This window comes from Lepidochelys kempii, chromosome 26, assembly GCF_965140265.1.
Source record: "Lepidochelys kempii isolate rLepKem1 chromosome 26, rLepKem1.hap2, whole genome shotgun sequence".
Classification (NCBI taxonomy): Eukaryota; Metazoa; Chordata; order Testudines; family Cheloniidae; genus Lepidochelys; species Lepidochelys kempii.
Window position 1 is genome coordinate 15,875,588 of NC_133281.1, and position 17,500 is coordinate 15,893,087.

Below are 17,500 nucleotides of genomic sequence, written 5' to 3' on the forward strand. Positions count from 1 at the left end.
ACGCGCTATCTCAGAGTCTCCCACCCACAGCCCCGGCCCCCGGCTCCGCGGGGCCCTCGCTCCCACCCACAGCCCCCGGCTCCGCAGGGCCCTCGCTCCCACCCACAGCCCCGGCCCCCGGCTCCGCGGGGCCCTCGCTCCCACCCACAGCCCCGGCCCCCGGCTCCGCGGGGCCCTCGCTCCCACCCACAGCCCCGGCCCCGCGGGGCCCTCGCTCCCACCCACAGCCCCCGGCCCCCGGCTCCGCGGGGACCTCGCTCCCACCCACAGCCCCCGGCTCCGCAGGGCCCTCGCTCCCACCCACAGCCCCCGGGCTCCGCGGGGCCCCTCGCTCCCACCCACAGCCCCGGCCCCGCGGGGCCCTCGCTCCCACCCACAGCCCCCGGCTCCGCGGGGCCCTCGCTCCCACCCACAGCCCCCGGCTCTGCAGGGGCCCTCGCTCCCACCCACAGCCCCGGCTCCGCAGGGCCCTCGCTCCCACCCACAGCCCCCCGGCTCCGCAGGGCCCTCACTCCCACCCACAGCCCCCGGCTCCGCGGGGCCCTCGCTCCCACCCACAGCCCCCGGCCCCCGGCTCCGCGGGGACCTCGCTCCCACCCACAGCCCCCGGCTCCGCAGGGCCCTCGCTCCCACCCACAGCCCCCGGCTCCGCGGGGCCCTCGCTCCCACCCACAGCCCCGGCCCCGCGGGGCCCTCGCTCCCACCCACAGCCCCCGGCTCCGCGGGGCCCTCGCTCCCACCCACAGCCCCCGGCTCTGCAGGGCCCTCGCTCCCACCCACAGCCCCCGGCTCCGCAGGGCCCTCGCTCCCACCCACAGCCCCGGCTCCGCAGGGCCCTCACTCCCACCCACAGCCCCCGGCTCCGCGGGGCCCTCGCTCCCACCCACAGCCCCCGGCTCCGCGGGGCCCTCGCTCCCACCCACAGCCCCCGGCTCCGCAGGGCCCTCGCTCCCACCCACAGCCCCGGCCCCCGGCTCCGCGGGGCCCTCGCTCCCACCCACAGCCCCCCGGCTCCGCAGGGCCCTCGCTCCCACCCACAGCCCCCGGCTCCGCGGGGCCCTCGCTCCCACCCACAGCCCCCGGCTCCGCGGGGCCCTCGCTCCCACCCACAGCCCCGGCCCCCGGCTCCACGGGGCCCTCGCTCCCACCCACAGCCCCCGGCTCCGCGGGGCCCTCGCTCCCACCCACAGCCCCGGCCCCCGGCTCCGCGGGCCCTCGCTCCCACCCACAGCCCCCGGCTCTGCGGGGGCCCTCGCTCCCACCCACAGCCCCGGCCCCCGGCTCCGCAGGGCCCTCGCTCCCACCCACAGCCCCGGCCCCGCGGGGCCCTCGCTCCCACCCACAGCCCCCGGCTCCGCGGGGCCCTCGCTCCCACCCACAGCCCCGGCCCCGCGGGGGCCCTCGCTCCCCACCCACAGCCCCCGGCCCCCGGCCCCGCGGGGACCTTGCTCCCACCCACAGCCCCGGCCCCGCGGGGCCCTCGCTCCCACCCACAGCCCCCGGCTCCGCGGGGCCCTCGCTCCCACCCACAGCCCCCGGCTCCGCGGGGCCCCCTCGCTCCCACCCACAGCCCCGGCCCCCGGCTCCGCGGGGCCCTCGCTCCCACCCACAGCCCCGGCCCCCGGCTCCGCGGGGCCCTCGCTCCCACCCACAGCCCCCGGCTCCGCGGGGCCCTCGCTCCCACCCACAGCCCCCGGCTCCGCGGGGCCCTCGCTCCCACCCACAGCCCCGGCCCCCGGCTCCGCGGGGCCCTCGCTCCCACCCACAGCCCCCGGCTCCGCGGGGCCCTTGCTCCCACCCACAGCCCCCGGCTCCGCGGGGCCCTCGCTCTCGCCCACAGCCTCCGCCCCCCGGCTCCGCGGGGCCCTTGCTCCCACCCACAGCCCCCGGCTCCGCGGGGCCCTCGCTCCCACCCACAGCCCCCGGCTCCGCGGGGCCCTCGCTCCCACCCACAGCCCCCGTCCCCCGGCTCCGCGGGGCCCTCGCTCCCACCCACAGCCCCCGGCTCCGCGGGGCCCTCGCTCCCACCCACAGCCCCGGCCCCCGGCTCCGCGGGGCCCTCGCTCCCACCCACAGCCCCCGGCTCCGCGGGGCCCTCGCTCCCACCCACAGCCCCCGGCTCCGCGGGGCCCTCGCTCCCACCCACAGCCCCCGGCTCCGCGGGGCCCTCGCTCCCACCCACAGCCCCCGGCTCCGCGGGGCCCTCGCTCTCGCCCACAGCCTCCGCCCCCCGGCTCCGCGGGGCCCTTGCTCCCACCCACAGCCCCCGGCTCCGCGGGGCCCTCGCTCCCACCCACAGCCCCCGCTCCCGGCTCCGCGGGGCCCTCGCTCCCGCCCACAGCCCCCGGCTCTGCGGGGCCCTCGCTCCCACCCACAGCCCCCGGCTCCGCGGGGCCCTCGCTCCGACCCACAGCCCCCGGCTCCGCGGGGCCCTCGCTCCGACCCACAGCCCCCGCCCCCGGCTCTGCGGGGCCCTCGCTCCCACCCACAGCCCCCGGCTCCGCGGGGCCCTCGCTCCCACCCACAGCCCCTTCCCCCCGGCTCCGCGGGGCCCTCGCTCCCGCCCACAGCCCCCGCCCCCCGGCTCCGCGGGGCCCTTGCTCCAACCCACAGCCCCATTCCGCCCTGCCCCAGAACCCCTCCCCCCACCTCTGACAGGGCCCCTCGCTCCGCCCTACAGCCTCATTCCGCCCCATCGCCCCATCTCTGCCAGGGCCCCTTGCTCTGCCCCAATGCCCATGCCTCCAGTTCTGCCGGTACCCCTCGCTCTGCCGGTACCCTCAACCCCAAGTCTTCTGGGCGCCCCGCTGTGTGGATTTGTTCGGTTTGAACAAAGGCGGGCGCCTCTGATGGTTGCTTGGGACCTAAGTCATTATCTGAGCCGGGTCCCCCAGCCCACACCGGCGGCTGCCTCCTGTCCAGCTCTGTCCCTACCCTAGCCTGGGTAGGCCCGTGGTGCCCTACGGCTGGGCCTGCAACCGCAGGCAGGGCCCCCACTAACCAGCCACCCCTGCTTCTCGTGCAGATCCTACCTGGCCATCCCAGCTTCGTCCTGGGTGGATGACTTTATTGACTGGCTCCATCCTCTGTCGAGATGCTGCCGCATCAGCCACAGCGGGGGGCAGTTCTGCCCCTCCACCAACAGTAGGTCTCGCTGGGGGGTTAACCTGACTGTGCTGCCCAGGGCTGGGCACGGAAAGGGACACCAGGACCCTGCTCCCCCAGCGGGTGTGGCACTGTGACCCCCCAGACAAGGGGGCAGGTGGTCACTGCAGAGAGAGGGGTCAGAGATGTGGGGGGGGGGGGCGCCCTGTGGGGCAGGGCAAGACAGGGCCCCTGCAGTCTGGGGAGAGGGAAGGCTGGAGAAGGGGGCTCACCCCGCAGCGAGACAGGACCGTCCCGGCACAGCCACACCTTGGACAGACGGGCCCTGTGCGCCCCGATGGCGTCTGGCTGCCACTGCTGAATGCCACGGCCAGGCGATTCCAATGCTAGGGGCCGGGCAGAACCCCAGGGGTTTGGGGCAGGTGGAAAAGCTGGATTTCCCCTCAGATCGCCATGAGATCCCAGTGGGGGCAGGCTGGGGCAGCGAGTCAGTGGGGTCTGGCCAGCCCTGCAGGCACACTGGAAAGCAGGTTTCAGCCCAAAGCGATTTTGCCAGCGCTTGCCAGACTCAGTTCTGTTTAGTGTGTGTTGGGGGGCAGGAGTGGGGGGCAGGAGGTGGCTGGGAGGGGCGCGGGGGAGTTTGGCCAGAGTGGGATGGCAAAGGGCATGGCTGGGTGCAAAGCTCATCCTGCACAAGCAGTGAAGGGCACAACACTCTGGGTTTCGATTCCGTGCAGCCTGTGGAACTCCCGGCCACTAGATCTCTGAGAGCTGAGCAGAGCCCTGCATTGACCTGGGCCGCGACTGCAGCGGGAGCTCCCTGGAGGGATAAAGCAGCAGCAGGGATCTGAGCCCTCCCGTCCCTAGCCATGAGCTGGCCCTGGCCTGACAGGGTCTGGGAGAAACAGCTCCAAGGGGCCGGTGATTCCAGATCAGCCATGGGATGGGGGCTCTGGCACGTCCCTGGGACTGGCCCCGTGGGAGAGGAGACGGGTCTGGGCAGAGCCAGGTCTGATCCACCCGGGGGATTCCTCTGGGTGAGGAGAGCCCCCATGCCCACCCGCCCGTCATTCTCGCCCTGCGACCCCCTCACCATCCTGGCCTCTCACCCCGCAGCCATCACAAGCTGCCCGCTCAGCTGCATGAGGAACCTGAGCGAGGTCATTCGCCCCTCGGTGGAGCAATTCAACCACTTCCTGCCCTGGTTCCTGCATGACATGCCCAACCTCAACTGTCCCAAGGGGTAGGTGCTGGTGGGGGCAGGGCCGGGCGCTGGGACGGCGGCGGGGGCTGGAAACATGCCCTGCGGGCAGCGGGGCTGGGATCGAGGTGCAGCACATGCCCCACACAGCACCCCCTGCTGGCCAGGAGTGAGACAGGCACACACATGTGCAGCACCCCCAGCCGGCGAAGGGTCAGATAGACAGACGCACAGTGCCCCCTGCTGGTGAGGGGTCAGGCAGACGGCGCCTCCTGCTGGCCAGGGGTGTCTCTCACACACACACAGAGTAACTGACTGTCACAGGCGCCTGCAGCTCTCGCCAGGCCCGCGGCTGTGCTGGGCGGGGCGCAGCCTTCTGGCGGGACCTATGGGCGCTGGCCATTAGCGCTGGGCCAACCTACAGGGAAACACTTCCAACTGACCCCTCACTCTGCCTCCCCCCCAGTTTGCCATTCTAGGGGCGTTCTGGGACCGGCTAGCAGCACCCCCAGCCCGTACCCCCAACCCCACCTCTGTCCCCCAGCCTGGCTAGCAGTGTAGGACACACATACCCTGGCTGATAGGGCTGGACTCGGAGCCCCAGGCCAGCACCCTGGGGCCCAGCCCTGCCCCACACAGGGACCCCACATCTGCCCCGCTGGGGACCTCTCCAGGCACCCCCTTCCCCATAGTGGGCAGCTCAGACTGTAGGCAGACTCAGGTGAGAGGAGAGCTTCCCATGTAGCGGGGGGTCACCCTGCCCCTCCCCGCTCTCACCCACCCCTCTCCTATCCCCACCCAGGGGGCTGGGTGCCTACGACACCGCTGTGAAGCTGGGCCCGGACGGCGAGATCCAGGGTAAGTACCAGCCGCGCTGGGCACACCCACGCATGGGGCGGGGGAGACCCCCTCTGCAGTGAGATGGGTGGGGAGGGCCTGCCCCCAGGGGAGGGGGGAATGGCACACAGCAGTCTGCCTCCTGGGGGCATCAGGACCACACTGCCCTCCTGCGCCACACAGCGCTGGGGGTCCAGCCCCACTGCCTGTCGCATGCCAGGGAAAGAGTGGGCACAAGGGGGCCCTGTGGGACCACACTGGGGGCAGGATCCGGCAGTCTGGGTAGTGAGGAGGGTACAAGAAAAGCATGGGGGGGTTCCCAGGATATGGGGGAGGAGGGCACTGGGAGGGCATAGTGAGGGAGAGCGTCCCAGGATATAGGGGTGAAAGCATAGTGGGGGAGGGGGTCCCAGGATATGGGAGGAGAGGGACAGTGGGAGGAGTGGGGGTCCCAGGGGAGCTCTCCAAACCAGGGGACAGTAGTCTTACCCCCCCATCTCCCCCAGCCTCGCGGTTCATGGCCTACCACACGCCCCTCACTAACTCCCAGGAGTTCACGGCCGCGCTGAGGGCAGTGCGGGAACTGGCAACCAACATCACCCACTCCATGCGGCGGGTGCCGGGCACCGACCCCAGCTTCCGGGTCTTCCCCTACACGTGAGGGGGCAGATGGCACAGAGGGGTCGGGGGGGCGCTCTGGGGGGTGTTTCCCATAAGGATGTTGCTGCCTTGTCCCATGAGGAGAAGGGGGAGGGGATGCCCATTGGGTCCCTGTGGGGTGCAGCCTGGTTGGGCCCATGTCTAGAGGGATTGGGGCTGGGGCCAGTCCAGTGAGAGCAGGGGCAGAGGGGCAGCACAATGGGGCCCATGTCCCTGAGGCAGGGAGGGTATTGTCCCAGGGGGCTGTCCAGGGGCCCATGTCCCAGGCACAGGGGGATGGGTCCCGGGGGACCATGGAAGGGACCCGTGTCCCAGGAGGGAGGCAGGGGAGGGTCCTGGGGGGCTGTCCAGGGGCCCATGTCCCAGGGGGAGGCAGGGGATGGTCCCAGGGGCCCATGTCCTGGGCAAGGTGGGGGTCCTGAGGGCAATCTGGGGGGCCATGTCCCAGGCACAGGGGGATGGGTCCTGGGGGCCATCCCAGGAGGAGGCGGGGGGGAACGGACCGTCCAGGGGCCTGTGTCCCGGGGGGAAGCAGGAGGGTCCCAGGGTGCCGTCCAAGGGGCCCTGTTCCAAGGGGGAGGCAGGGGAGGATCCAGGGGGGACTGTCCAGAGGCCTGTGTCCCAGGTCGGAGGCAGGGTAGGGTCTCGGGGGGGCTCGTTGTTGTCTCACGCCATGCCCGGCCCCCAGGGTCACCTACGTGTTCTACGAGCAGTACCTCACCATCGTCAGCGAGGGCCTCTTCAACCTGGCGCTCTGCCTGGTGCCCACCTTCGCCATCTGCTGCGTGCTGCTGGGCATGGACCTGCGTTCGGGCCTCATCAACCTGCTCACCATCGTCATGATCCTGGTGGACACCGTGGGTGCCATGACGCTCTGGGGCATCAGCTACAATGCCATCTCCCTCATCAACCTGGTGACGGTGCGTGCTGACCCCGGGCACCCAGCCCCTGGTACCCGGCACCCAGCCATCCAGCCTCCAGCCCTGGGCACCTGGCACCCAGCCACCCAGCCTCCAGCCCCGGCATCTAGCCTTGGGCACCCAGCCTCCAGCCCTGGGCACCCAGCATCCAGCATTGGGCACCCAGCCACCCAGCCTCCAGCCCCGGCATCTAGCCCCCGGCACCCAGCCCTGCACACACAACCCTGGGCACACATTACCCAGCCTCCAGCCACCCGGCCTCCAGCCCCAGGCACCTGGCACTCAGACTCCAGTCCTTGGCACCCAGCCCTGGGAACCCAGCCTCCAGCCCCGGGCACCCAGCATCCAGTGTTGGGCACCCAGCACCCAGCCACCCAGCCTCCAGCCCTGCACACCCAGCCCTGGGCACACATTACCCAGCCTCCAGCCACCCGGCCTCCAGTCCCAGGCACCTGGCACCCAGCCTCCAGTCTCTGGCACCCAGCCTCCAGCCCCTGGCACCCAGCCCTGATTCCCAGCCCCAGCTGTCTGGCACCCAGACCTGGACACTCAGCTTCCAGCCTCCATCCCCAGGAACCCAACCCCCAGCCCTGGCTACCTGGCACCCAGCTCCCGACCTCCAGCCCCAGGTGCCTGCTTCCCAGCATCCCCCCACCCTTCCCATGCTGCCGTTCACAGGTGGCCGCAGGACCCAGCTCTGGTAGGGGAGGGCATGGCTGTGATGTCCCGAAGCCCACTGCATGCTGGGACAGGACTTGGTGGGTGTGTGGGTCCTTGATTCAGTGCTGTATGGAGAGCCTGTTACCCAGCAGGCCCAGTGCCCCCTCGCTGCCCTCTTCCACTGTGCCCCATGGGGCAGGGTCTCTGATCCTGGGCATGGGGTATGGGTGCTGAGCGGGCTGCACGTGCTGGGGGGCCATGGGGTTTGGGTGCTGTGGGCAGAGGGTGTGGGTGCTGGGGGGCGTTGTGAGCCTGCTGCAGCCCTGCCTGCCCCAGCCCCAGCCCTGCTAACTCCCTGTGCCCCTTGCAGGCCGTGGGCATCTCGGTGGAATTCGTGTCCCACCTGACCCGGGCCTTCGCTGTCAGCACCCAGCCCACCCGGCTGGAGAGGGCCAAGGAGGCCACCGTCAACATGGGCAGCGCGGTGAGTGGGAGGCCGCGGGGCGAGGTGGGGGGTCGGGGCCGGCCAGCCCCGGGGAAGGAGGGCCTGTGAGGGGGTGGCCGGAGCCATCTCTGACCAACCCCCTTCCCTGCAGGTCTTTGCTGGCGTGGCCATGACCAACCTGCCGGGAATCGTGGTGCTGGCGTTCGCCAAGGCCCAGCTCATCCAGATCTTCTTCTTCCGCCTGAACCTGCTCATCACGCTGCTGGGCCTGCTGCATGGCCTGGTCTTCCTACCCGTGCTGCTCAGCTACTTCGGTGCCTACCGCCACGCTGCCCGCCTGCCCCCAGCGCCCTCCCCCCGGCCACCACACTGCCCGGCTGCCCCCAGCGCCCTCCCCCCGGCCGCCACGCTGCCCGGCTGCCCCCAGCACCCTCCCCCCGGCCACCACACTGCCCGGCTGCCCCCAGCGCCCTCCCCCCGGCCGCCACGCTGCCCGCCTGCCCCCAGCGCCCTCCCCCCGGCCACCACACTGCCCGGCTGCCCCCAGCGCCCTCCCCCCGGCCGCCACGCTGCCCGGCTGCCCCCAGCACCCTCCCCCTGGCCGCCACGCTGCCCGGCTGCCCCCAGCGCCCTCCCCCCGGCCGCCACGCTGCCCGTCTGCCCCCAGCGCCCTCCCCCCGGCCGCCACGCTGCCCGGCTGCCCCCAGAGCCCTTCCCCCGGCCACCACGCTGCCTGCCTGCCCCCAGTACTCACCCCGGCCACACGCGCTGCCCACCTGCCCCCAGCGCCCTTCCCCCGGCCGCCACACTGCCCGCCTGCCCCCAGTACTCACCCCGGCCACATGCGCTGCCCGCCTGCCCCCAGCATCCGCACCCCGGCTGCAGCGCTGGTTGCCTGCCCCCAGCGCCCTCCCTCCAGCAACCACGCTGCCCGCCTGCCCCCCAGTGTTCGTCCCGGCCGCTGCACTGCCCGTCTGCCCCCAGCACCCTCCCCCTGGCCGCCATGCTGCCCGCCTGCCCCCAGTACTCACCCCGGCCACCCGCGCTGCCCAGCTGCCCCCAGCGCCCTACCCCTGGCCGCCGCACTGCCTGCCTGCTTTAGTGCTCATCCCAGCCACCCGTGCTGCCCAACTGCCCCCAGTGCCCTCCCCCCGGCCGCTGCGCTGCCCGCCTGCCCCCAGTGCTCACCCCGGCTGCCCGCACTGCCCGGCTGCCCCCAGTGCTCGTCCCAGCCTCCCACGCTGCCCGCCTGTTCTCGGTGCTTGTCCCGGCCGCCGCACTGCCTGCCTGCCCCCAGCGCCCTCCTGCCAGCCGCCACGCTGCCCGCCTGCCCCCAGTACTCACCCCGGCCACCCACGCTGGCCACCTGCCCCCAGCGCCCTCCCTCCAGCAACTGCGCTGCCCGCCTGCCCCCAGTGTTCGTCTCGGCCGCCCGCACTGCCCACCTGCCCCCAGCGCCCTCCCCCCAGCCACCGCGCTGCCCATCTGCCCCCAGTACTCATACAGTATCGCACCCGTCCTGCCTTCCCCAGTGCCCCATCCACCCCGTGCTGCCCACCAGCGCCCAACCCAGCTGCCCTGCACTCCTTGCTTCCCCCACAGCATCCCACTCGCCCCGCGCTTCCCGCTTGCCCCACAGTGCCTGCCCCACTACCCTGCAATGTCCACCTGTTCAACACCCAGGCCTCCTGCTCCGAGGTCGGAGCTGGGGGGAAGGAGGCAGGGCACAGGGGCACCATGGTTGGCACGGGGGGAGCTGCCTGTGGTACCTCTGGCCATGGCGTCTGCCATCCCACCCAGCTCTAACCTGCCCCTCCTGTACCCTAGGGCCCAATGCCAGCCCCACCACAGCCCTGGCCAAGGCCCCACAGCCGGAGCCGGAGAAGAGGCACCCTGATGGCAGCCTGACCGTGAGGAACCCCAGCTTCCAGGACAAGGACCAGGGACCAGGGGACCCCCCCACGGCCTCCCACCGCCTCTGAGGGGCAGAACCAGGGGGCACCGAGCTGCTGCTACTGCCAGGGGAGTCACTCCTCTCTGACTCAATGCGGGTCGGGGGGTTCTGCTGCTGGATAGCCCCCAACCCTTTGAATCTTCAAATCTCCCCACCTCTACCACCACCGCCTTGGAGGGGCCAGGCCAGCGGCTCAGGGCTGGGGGGATGGGCACCCTGCATAGCGTGGGGCGCTCTCCCCACGCACTCAGTGCCTGCCCCAGGGCAGAGCCAGGGGTGTTTTCAGGGAGTGTGCTGGGGGCTCCCCACCTTCAGCACTGACCTCAAAGCCCTAGCTCAGCGCTAGGGGGCGCTCACTCCTCACACTCAGTGCTGCCCCAGCGAGACACCCCATCACTCGGGCCCCTGTGGGAGCTCATGCACTTTCCTTGCCCAGTGAGTTGTCAGCCCCTAGGACAGGCCGAGCTGGGGGGCCTGCATGTCTCTGATCCCTGGAAGTCTGGGGGCTCTGATTTGCTGTGTTTAATTCCAGGCAGATTCTGGCCCTGGGGCCGGATGGAACCCGCCTCTCAGTGTTTACAAGACAATTTCCTACCTGAATTATATTTAAACCTTGCTCTAACCCTTCTGCCTTTGTCTGCGTTTAACCTTGCAAATGGGAACCCTGGGGCAGGGTTCCTCCGTCTCTACCCCACACTGGGCCGTTGGTGCAGCTGCTGCACAGCGGCTGTGCTCCCCCACAGAGGCAGCTGCATTTCAGTGTAAAGGATTCCTGCCTGTGCTAAGCACTTGGGGATGAAATTGTTTCATTGACTCTTGAGCCAGAAGGACCCCTGTTCAGCACAGGCCAGTAATTTTCACCCAGTCTAAGCCCAGACCAGGAGAGACTGAGGGGCACCCATGCCCGAGGCCCCTGAGAGGGCAGGAACTTAACTAGGTGCAACATGCCCAGATGATGCCAGCAGGCAATCTGCTCCCCCCAACTGCAGGGGAAGGCGATACTCCCCCCATCACCCCCCCAGGTCCCTGCCAGTCTGACCTGGGGGAAAGGCATACTCGCTGGGCATCTAGGACAGATTCTCTGTGCCACCTCCAAACACGTGCACCGCATCGCCTCTCCCACAGTGTCCTGGCTCCACCGTGGGCAAGCTCTGATGGGTCTGACCAGTTGGGCACTGGGAGAAAGATTCCTTCCTGACCCCTACAGGTGATCAACTGCAGCCCTGAAGCATGCGGTTGGATTACTGTTGTTATCTTGGTGCAAGGCATTCTGCACATGTTGAGGGCCACGACAGAGGGCGACGGCCAGGAAGACTCAGCTTCGCAGACTCCAGGGCCAGAAGGGACCCCCGCAGCCCGACCCATGGGCTGTAGAGGTCCTCTGAGGATTCGACTTACAGCCTACCCCTTAAAAAGTGATTGGCTCAAGGTGTTGAGACTCCAAGCCATGGCGACTCCAGCACCTCCTCACTGCGCTGTCCTGATGTTTAACCATCACTGCTGGGAGTTTGTCCTGCTTCCAGTCACGAGTTGGGAATGCCCCAGCCGCTCTCAGACCTTCATCCACCTGGCAGGACCTTGGCACAAAGCCCCATCACCATCTCCTCATCCATAGGCCGATTCAGTCACACTCCATGGTGATTGTTGGGACACCCTCCAGTATCTCCCCACCCTTCCTGGGGTGTGGACCCCAGCACTGGACCCGGGATTCCTGTAATGGTCTCACTAGGGCTGTGTCCTGCGGGAAGCTCATGGCCTCAGGATCTCCGGGGCCCAGTTAGCCGCAGCCTTGCACCGAGCACTCATTAGCCACAACCCGCAGGTCCTTGTCTGAGTTCCTGCTCACCAGGGCGCCGTCTCCCAGCCCGCAGGGAAAACCCGGGGTCTGGGTTCCCTGTGGCCTCGGGCTGCATTCAGACGCTGCTGGTCTGAGGGCGCGGCAGGTCTCTCTGTTGCAGGAACCCAGCCCGCCGGGACAACACCCACCCCAGCCTCCCGCTCGCCTGCCAACTGTGCCTGCAAAGATCTGAGCCTCCACTAGGGCGGGGGTGGCGGGGAGGTAATTAAACAGCTTTGGCCCAAGGACTGAGCCCCGGAGGACCCTGCTAGGAGCATTCCCCCCAACTGATAGCTCCCCATAACAATGCCCCAGTGCGATCCATGAGCCAGGTTTTCTCCATCCCCCGCAGGTCCTGTGTGGTCCATGCAATGTGGGTCCTTACAGATCGGCCCCCCAATAGTGCCAGCCTGTTACCAGTGAGGGCCTGGAGCAGTGACTTTATTTCCCTCTGGCCATGCTGCAGCCAGGCAGCCCCGCGTGGGAATAGAACCCAGGAGTCGTGGCTCCCCGCGCCCCCTGCTCTAACCATGAGACCCCACTCGCCTCCCCGAGCTGGGGACAGAACCCAGGAGTCCTGACTCCTAACCCTCCCCCGCCACACACATAGGTAGAGCTGCCTCACTTGTAAATCAGAGAGGGCAGGATTCCATCCCCCCTTCAGTATCAGCTCTACGGTGCCCTATGCCCTGCCCCCATTGCTCCCCTGCCCGGCCTGCTCCCACCATTAAGCTGGACCCTCCAGCCCCAGGTTTCTAAGGTGTGCCTCTGTGCTCCAGGGCAGGCCAGCTGGGTGGGTGCAGGGCCCTGGGCCATTCACATGCTGATCACCCAGGGGCAGCGCTACCTGCCCACAGGCTCCCCTGTCCTGCTCTCGGAGGTCCTGCCAGGTAGGGGGCAGAGTAGGGGTCAGGCCCCATGGCCCAGCCAGCCTCTCTGCTGCAGGGGGTAGCATAGCAGGAGATGGGCCCCATACCCTGACCATGGGGGTTGCCCAGCTTGCAGAGGCAATGGGGAAATCCTACCCCCCATGTGGATCCAGCTGTCCCCCAAAGCGACCCTTATCCCTGCCCTGCTCTTGCTGCAGGCCCCTCTTACCCATGCTGAGCCGGGGCCCCAGGGTGTGGGTGGGGTGCCCCATCCCCAGCCAAGGTGGGACTCACACAAAGCATTGAGCCTGGCCGCAGCCCCTTGGAGAACTAATCAGCCACACACCGCAGCCCTGACTCACAGAAATCTCGGGGCCCCACATGGGCATGGTCCTTAACGAGTTTGGCAAAGCCCAGAGCCTGTTTCTCAGCCCTGCAAGCGGGTTGGACCTGTGGCAATGCTCCCTGGGGCAGGGCCCAGCAGTGACCCACTCCAGCCCCACTGCAAATGGAGCGGCAGCCAGTCTGGCCCCTGCATGGGGCTATGGAGGGCACCTGCCCTCAGCTGGTTATGTTCACCCACCCAGGCTGACAGACACGGCCACTCCCATCTGAGACCAAGACAGGCTTGCTGCGCCAATCACCCTGGTATCAGGGCCTGGGTACAGAACTGGACACAGCAATCCATGCACCGATCACCTCCAGGCTCAACAACTGCTCCCAGGAACCAGCCCCAAGAACTCCCTGGTGCACCCCACTGGGCACGTTCTGCCCTGCTATTCCCAGGGCCCGTGGACAGGTCCCATGTTCCCGAGACATGTCTCCCTGTGAGCTCCTGCTGCAGCCACGTGGCACCGGGACGACATTGGGCTGGACTCCAGAACTCACTCCCAGAGGAGATCGGAGCCCCTGGGTCTGAGCACATGCCCTGCTAATCGCAGCCTGCATGGCCCTGGTTTGGGGTTCTGTTCCTAGAACCCCCAGAAACCAGCCAGCTCTTCCCTGGCAGACGGGCAAGGGGCAGCACGAGGGGGCAAGATGCTGCAAAACAGCCCCCAAAGTTGTAAACCTGCAGGCAAGGGATGCTGGGACACATACCCCAACGTGCCACAACAGAGCCCTGATCTCAGTCTTCTCTGTCTGGCTGGTTTGGTTTGCCTTGGTATGCAAAGGAACCCCAGCCTTGGGCTGTAACTGCCCTGCTCTAAGCAATTTGTCCTGAATTGATACTCTCAGAAGTGTCCCACCAAGGGCAGCATCGTTACAATGGCAAAGTCGGGCTAGGATCCACAGAACCGGGGGGGGGGGGTTAGTTTCAGTTTGGTGCTGGGTGGTGGACCGCAGGGAACCCCAGGGCTGGGGTCTAAGCTCCCTGCTCCCCCAGAAGGACTTGACTGAGGGGTCCTGGGTGTACCCACAAGCTCTGTTTTGGACTGTGTTCCTGTTGTCCAATAAACCTTCTGTTTTACTGGCTGGCTGAGAGTCTCAGTGAATCCCTGGGAGAGGGGTGCAGGGTCTGGACTCCCCCACACTCCGTGACAACTGGTGGCAGCGGTGGGATGTACTGCACCCCGTGAACGGCGCTTCCTGCAGTAAGTGACTGGGGAACAGTAAGACGAAGGGGGATTGACGGGGACCGGGCGTGCTGAAGATTCAAAGAGAGACAGTTCCAGGGGGTGGTTAACCCCTGGGAGTGTGTGACTAGAGAGAAGGACTTTTGCAGTAACAGAGTTCCCCGGGGGATTGCAGCGAGCGGTCCCAGGGGCAGAGGAGGCTGCAGCTCGACCCTGGCAAAGAGGTGGTGACCTCAAGAAGGACTGGCACACGAGGGGTTTTTCCTGGAAACTGTGGAAAGCTGCCCGGCCTGCGAGTGGCCAGCAGGGAGATGTACGCTAAACGCCTTAAGAGCGACCCGGTGGAGCTGTGCAGGCAGAGGGGGCTGCACATTGGGGGGTCCACCAAGGAACAGCTGATTGCCCAGTTGGAGGAGAGGGATCGCTTGGATGACCCGATCCCTGTCCCTGAGGGAAGCCGCCCGGCGGACGCAGCGTGGGCCCTGGGGCCTGACCGAGCTGGGAGGGGTCAGACTGCTGCCCAGGACATCCCGAGACCCTTCCTACCTATGTCTGGGGGAGGGGTTGGGGGAAGCCCAGCGAATACCGAGGGCACCCTGACCCCGGCAGCCAGCGGGGGATCCTCCCGGCGGAGCTCCCCATCCCTGGAGCGGAGGCGGCTGGAATGGGAGAGGGAGATGAAAATGAGGGAGCTGGAGGATCATGAAAAACAACGTCAACATGAGGAGAAACAACGTCAACTGAGCAGGAGGAGAAGGAGAAACAACGTCAACATGAGCAGGAGGAGAAGGAGAGGGAGCGTCAGGAGAAGGAGAGGGAGCGTCAGGAGAAGGAGAACCAGAGACAGCATGAACTGGAGCTGGCCAGGCTGAAGAGCAGTGGGGCCCCGGCTGCGGTGAGTGAGGGGGGACCCAAGACTGCAAGGAACTTTGATAAGTGCTTCCTGGCCCAGCGGAAGGAGGGGGAGGACATGGATAGCTTCCTGACGGCCTTTGAGAATGCCTGTGAGATGCACAGGGTTGACCCTGCAGACAGGCTCCAGTTTCTCACCCCCTTACTGGACCCCAAAGCCGTGGAGGTGTACAGCCGGATGACAGGGCTGGAGGCAGGGGACTACGAACTGTTCAAACAGGCCCTGCTCCGTGAGTTTGGGCTGACCCCCGAGATGTACCGGAGAAGGTTCCGGAGTCAGCGTAAAACGCCTGAGATCACCTACCTACAACTGGTCAACCGGATGCAGGGGTATGCCCGCAAGTGGGCAGCTGGGGCCCGAGCTAAAGAGGACCTGCTTGACCTAATCGTACTGGAGCAACTGTATGATCAGTGCCCTTCCGACCTGAGGCTGTGGCTGGTGGACAAAAAGCTCGAGAACCCCCAGCACGCAGGGCAGCTGGCCGACGAGTTTGTGAACAGTCGGTCAGGGGGTAGCCGGGAGGAGTCCCAAAAGAACAGCCCCCCCCCCCCCCGATGCAGAGAGAGAGTCACCATAGGGCCTCCCAGCGGGGAAATAGGGAGAACCCCCTCCCACGGGGAACGCCTGGCGTCGGGCCCCTCCGACCCGCTCGAGGGGACCAACGTGACCTGAGCTGCTATCACTGTGGCCAGAGAGGCCACGTACGGTCCCAGTGCCCCGGGCTCAGGGACAGACTGAGCAGACCCAACCTACCCAGGGTTAACTGGGTAGGGACTCAGCTGGACGAGGGGCAGATGGCCCAGGCAAGGGGGGCTGCCAGTTTACCACCTGCTCCGGAGGGAAGAGTATCCCCGGCCAGCTCCGCCAGAGGGCTGGAGGCTCTGGACTCAGGGTGCTCGGTTTACAGGGTGGGCGCGGGGCTGTCCCTCTGGAGAGAGTGCCTTGTTCCCCTGGAGGTGGATGGGAGGAAGGTCAATGGATACTGGGATACGGGCGCGGAGGTGATGCTGGCCCGGCCTGAGGTGGTGGCCCCAGATCGGGTGGTTCCCAACACCTACCTGACCCTGACAGGGGTGGGCGGGACCCCATTTAAGGTGCCTGTGGCAAGGGTACACCTGAAATGGGGGGCCAAGGAGGGCCCCAAGGATGTGGGGGTACATCACCATTTGCCCACTGAAGTTTTGATGGGGGGAGACCTAGAGGACTGGCCAAGCAACCCCCAGACTGCCCTGGTTGTGACCCGTAGCCAGAGCCAGCGAGGGGCACTGCTCCCTGACCTTGTTGAGGGTACCACACCGGAGGCGCAGGACCCTACCCTGGTGGGGGGGGAGCGCCGAGGGGCACGGCTCAGAGAGACTGTGGTCTCAGACCTGGCCACTGAGGGGGAACCGGGCCCCGTCCCTTCCCCAGCCACTGAGTTCCAGGCCGAGTTGAGGAAAGATCCCTCCTTGCGGAAGCTCAGGGACCTGGCCGACCTTGGTGTGGGACGGACCATGAGGAGAGGCTGCCAGGAGAGGTTCCTGTGGGAGAAGGGGTTCCTGTACCGAGAATGGGCTCCCACAAGGGAAGTAGAGTCCTGTGGGGTCAGGAGGCAGCTGGGAGTCCCCCAGAAGTATCGCCGCAGGCTCCTATACCTGGCCCATGACATCCCCCTCGCAGGGCACCAGGGAATCCGGCGCACCCGGCAGAGGTTGCTACAGAACTTTTACTGGCCCGGGGTCTTTACCACGGTCCGGCAGTATTGCCGATCCTGTGACCCCTGTCACAGGGTGGGGAAGGCCCGGGACAAGGGGAAAGCGGCTTTGAGACCTTTGCCCATCATAGAGGAGCCTTTCCAGAAGGTGGCCATGGACATCGTGCGGCCTCTCAGCAGGACGACCCGGTCGGGGAAGAAATACATTCTGGTGGTGGTAGATTTTGCCACCCGCTACCCCGAGGCAGTGCCCGTAGCTTCCATTGAAGCCGACACCGTGGCCGATGCGCTCCTGACCATTTTCAGCCGAGTGGGGTTCCCCAAGGAAGTCTTGACAGACCAAGGCTCCAACTTCATGTCGGCCCTGCTCCGGTGCTTGTGGGAGAAATGTGGGGTCCGGCACGACTGGGCCTCAGCTTATCACCCCCAGTCCAATGGGCTGGTGGAGAGGTTCAATGGGACGCTAAAGATGATGCTGAAAACCTTTATGAACCAGCAGCCGCAGGATTGGGACAAGTACTTACCGCACCTGCTGTTCGCGTACAGGGAGGTGCCCCAGGAGTCGACCGGATTTTCGCCTTTCGAACTGTTATATGGCAGGAGGGTGAGGGGCCCCCTGGACCTGATGAGAGACGAGTGGGAGGGGAAGGCCACTCCCGATGGAGAGTCAGTGGTGGAGTATGTCCTGATCTTCCGAGAGAGACTGGCTGAACTCATGGGCCTGGCCAGGGAGAATCTGGCCAGAGCCCAGAGGAAGCAGAAGGTCTGGTATGACCGCACGGCGCAGGCCCGTGCCTACGCCACCGGGGATCAGGTGATGGTTCTCATCCCA

At 67.6% G+C, this 17,500-nt stretch overlaps 1 protein-coding gene across 1 annotated transcript in view; it reads left to right on the plus strand.

Moving 5' to 3' along the window:
- Nucleotides 1-10,401, plus strand: part of NPC1L1 (NPC1 like intracellular cholesterol transporter 1) — a 22,529-nt gene extending 12,128 nt beyond the window's left edge. The window contains exons 10-17 of the mRNA XM_073324760.1: nt 3,026-3,144; nt 4,222-4,348; nt 5,109-5,164; nt 5,650-5,800; nt 6,492-6,723; nt 7,754-7,867; nt 7,980-8,142; nt 9,656-10,401. Of these exons, the coding sequence (XP_073180861.1) occupies nt 3,026-3,144; nt 4,222-4,348; nt 5,109-5,164; nt 5,650-5,800; nt 6,492-6,723; nt 7,754-7,867; nt 7,980-8,142; nt 9,656-9,810 (1,117 nt within the window). The 3' untranslated portion in view covers nt 9,811-10,401. The remainder of the gene's footprint in view (nt 1-3,025; nt 3,145-4,221; nt 4,349-5,108; nt 5,165-5,649; nt 5,801-6,491; nt 6,724-7,753; nt 7,868-7,979; nt 8,143-9,655) is intronic.
- The last annotated feature ends 7,099 nt before the right edge of the window (nt 10,402-17,500 follow it).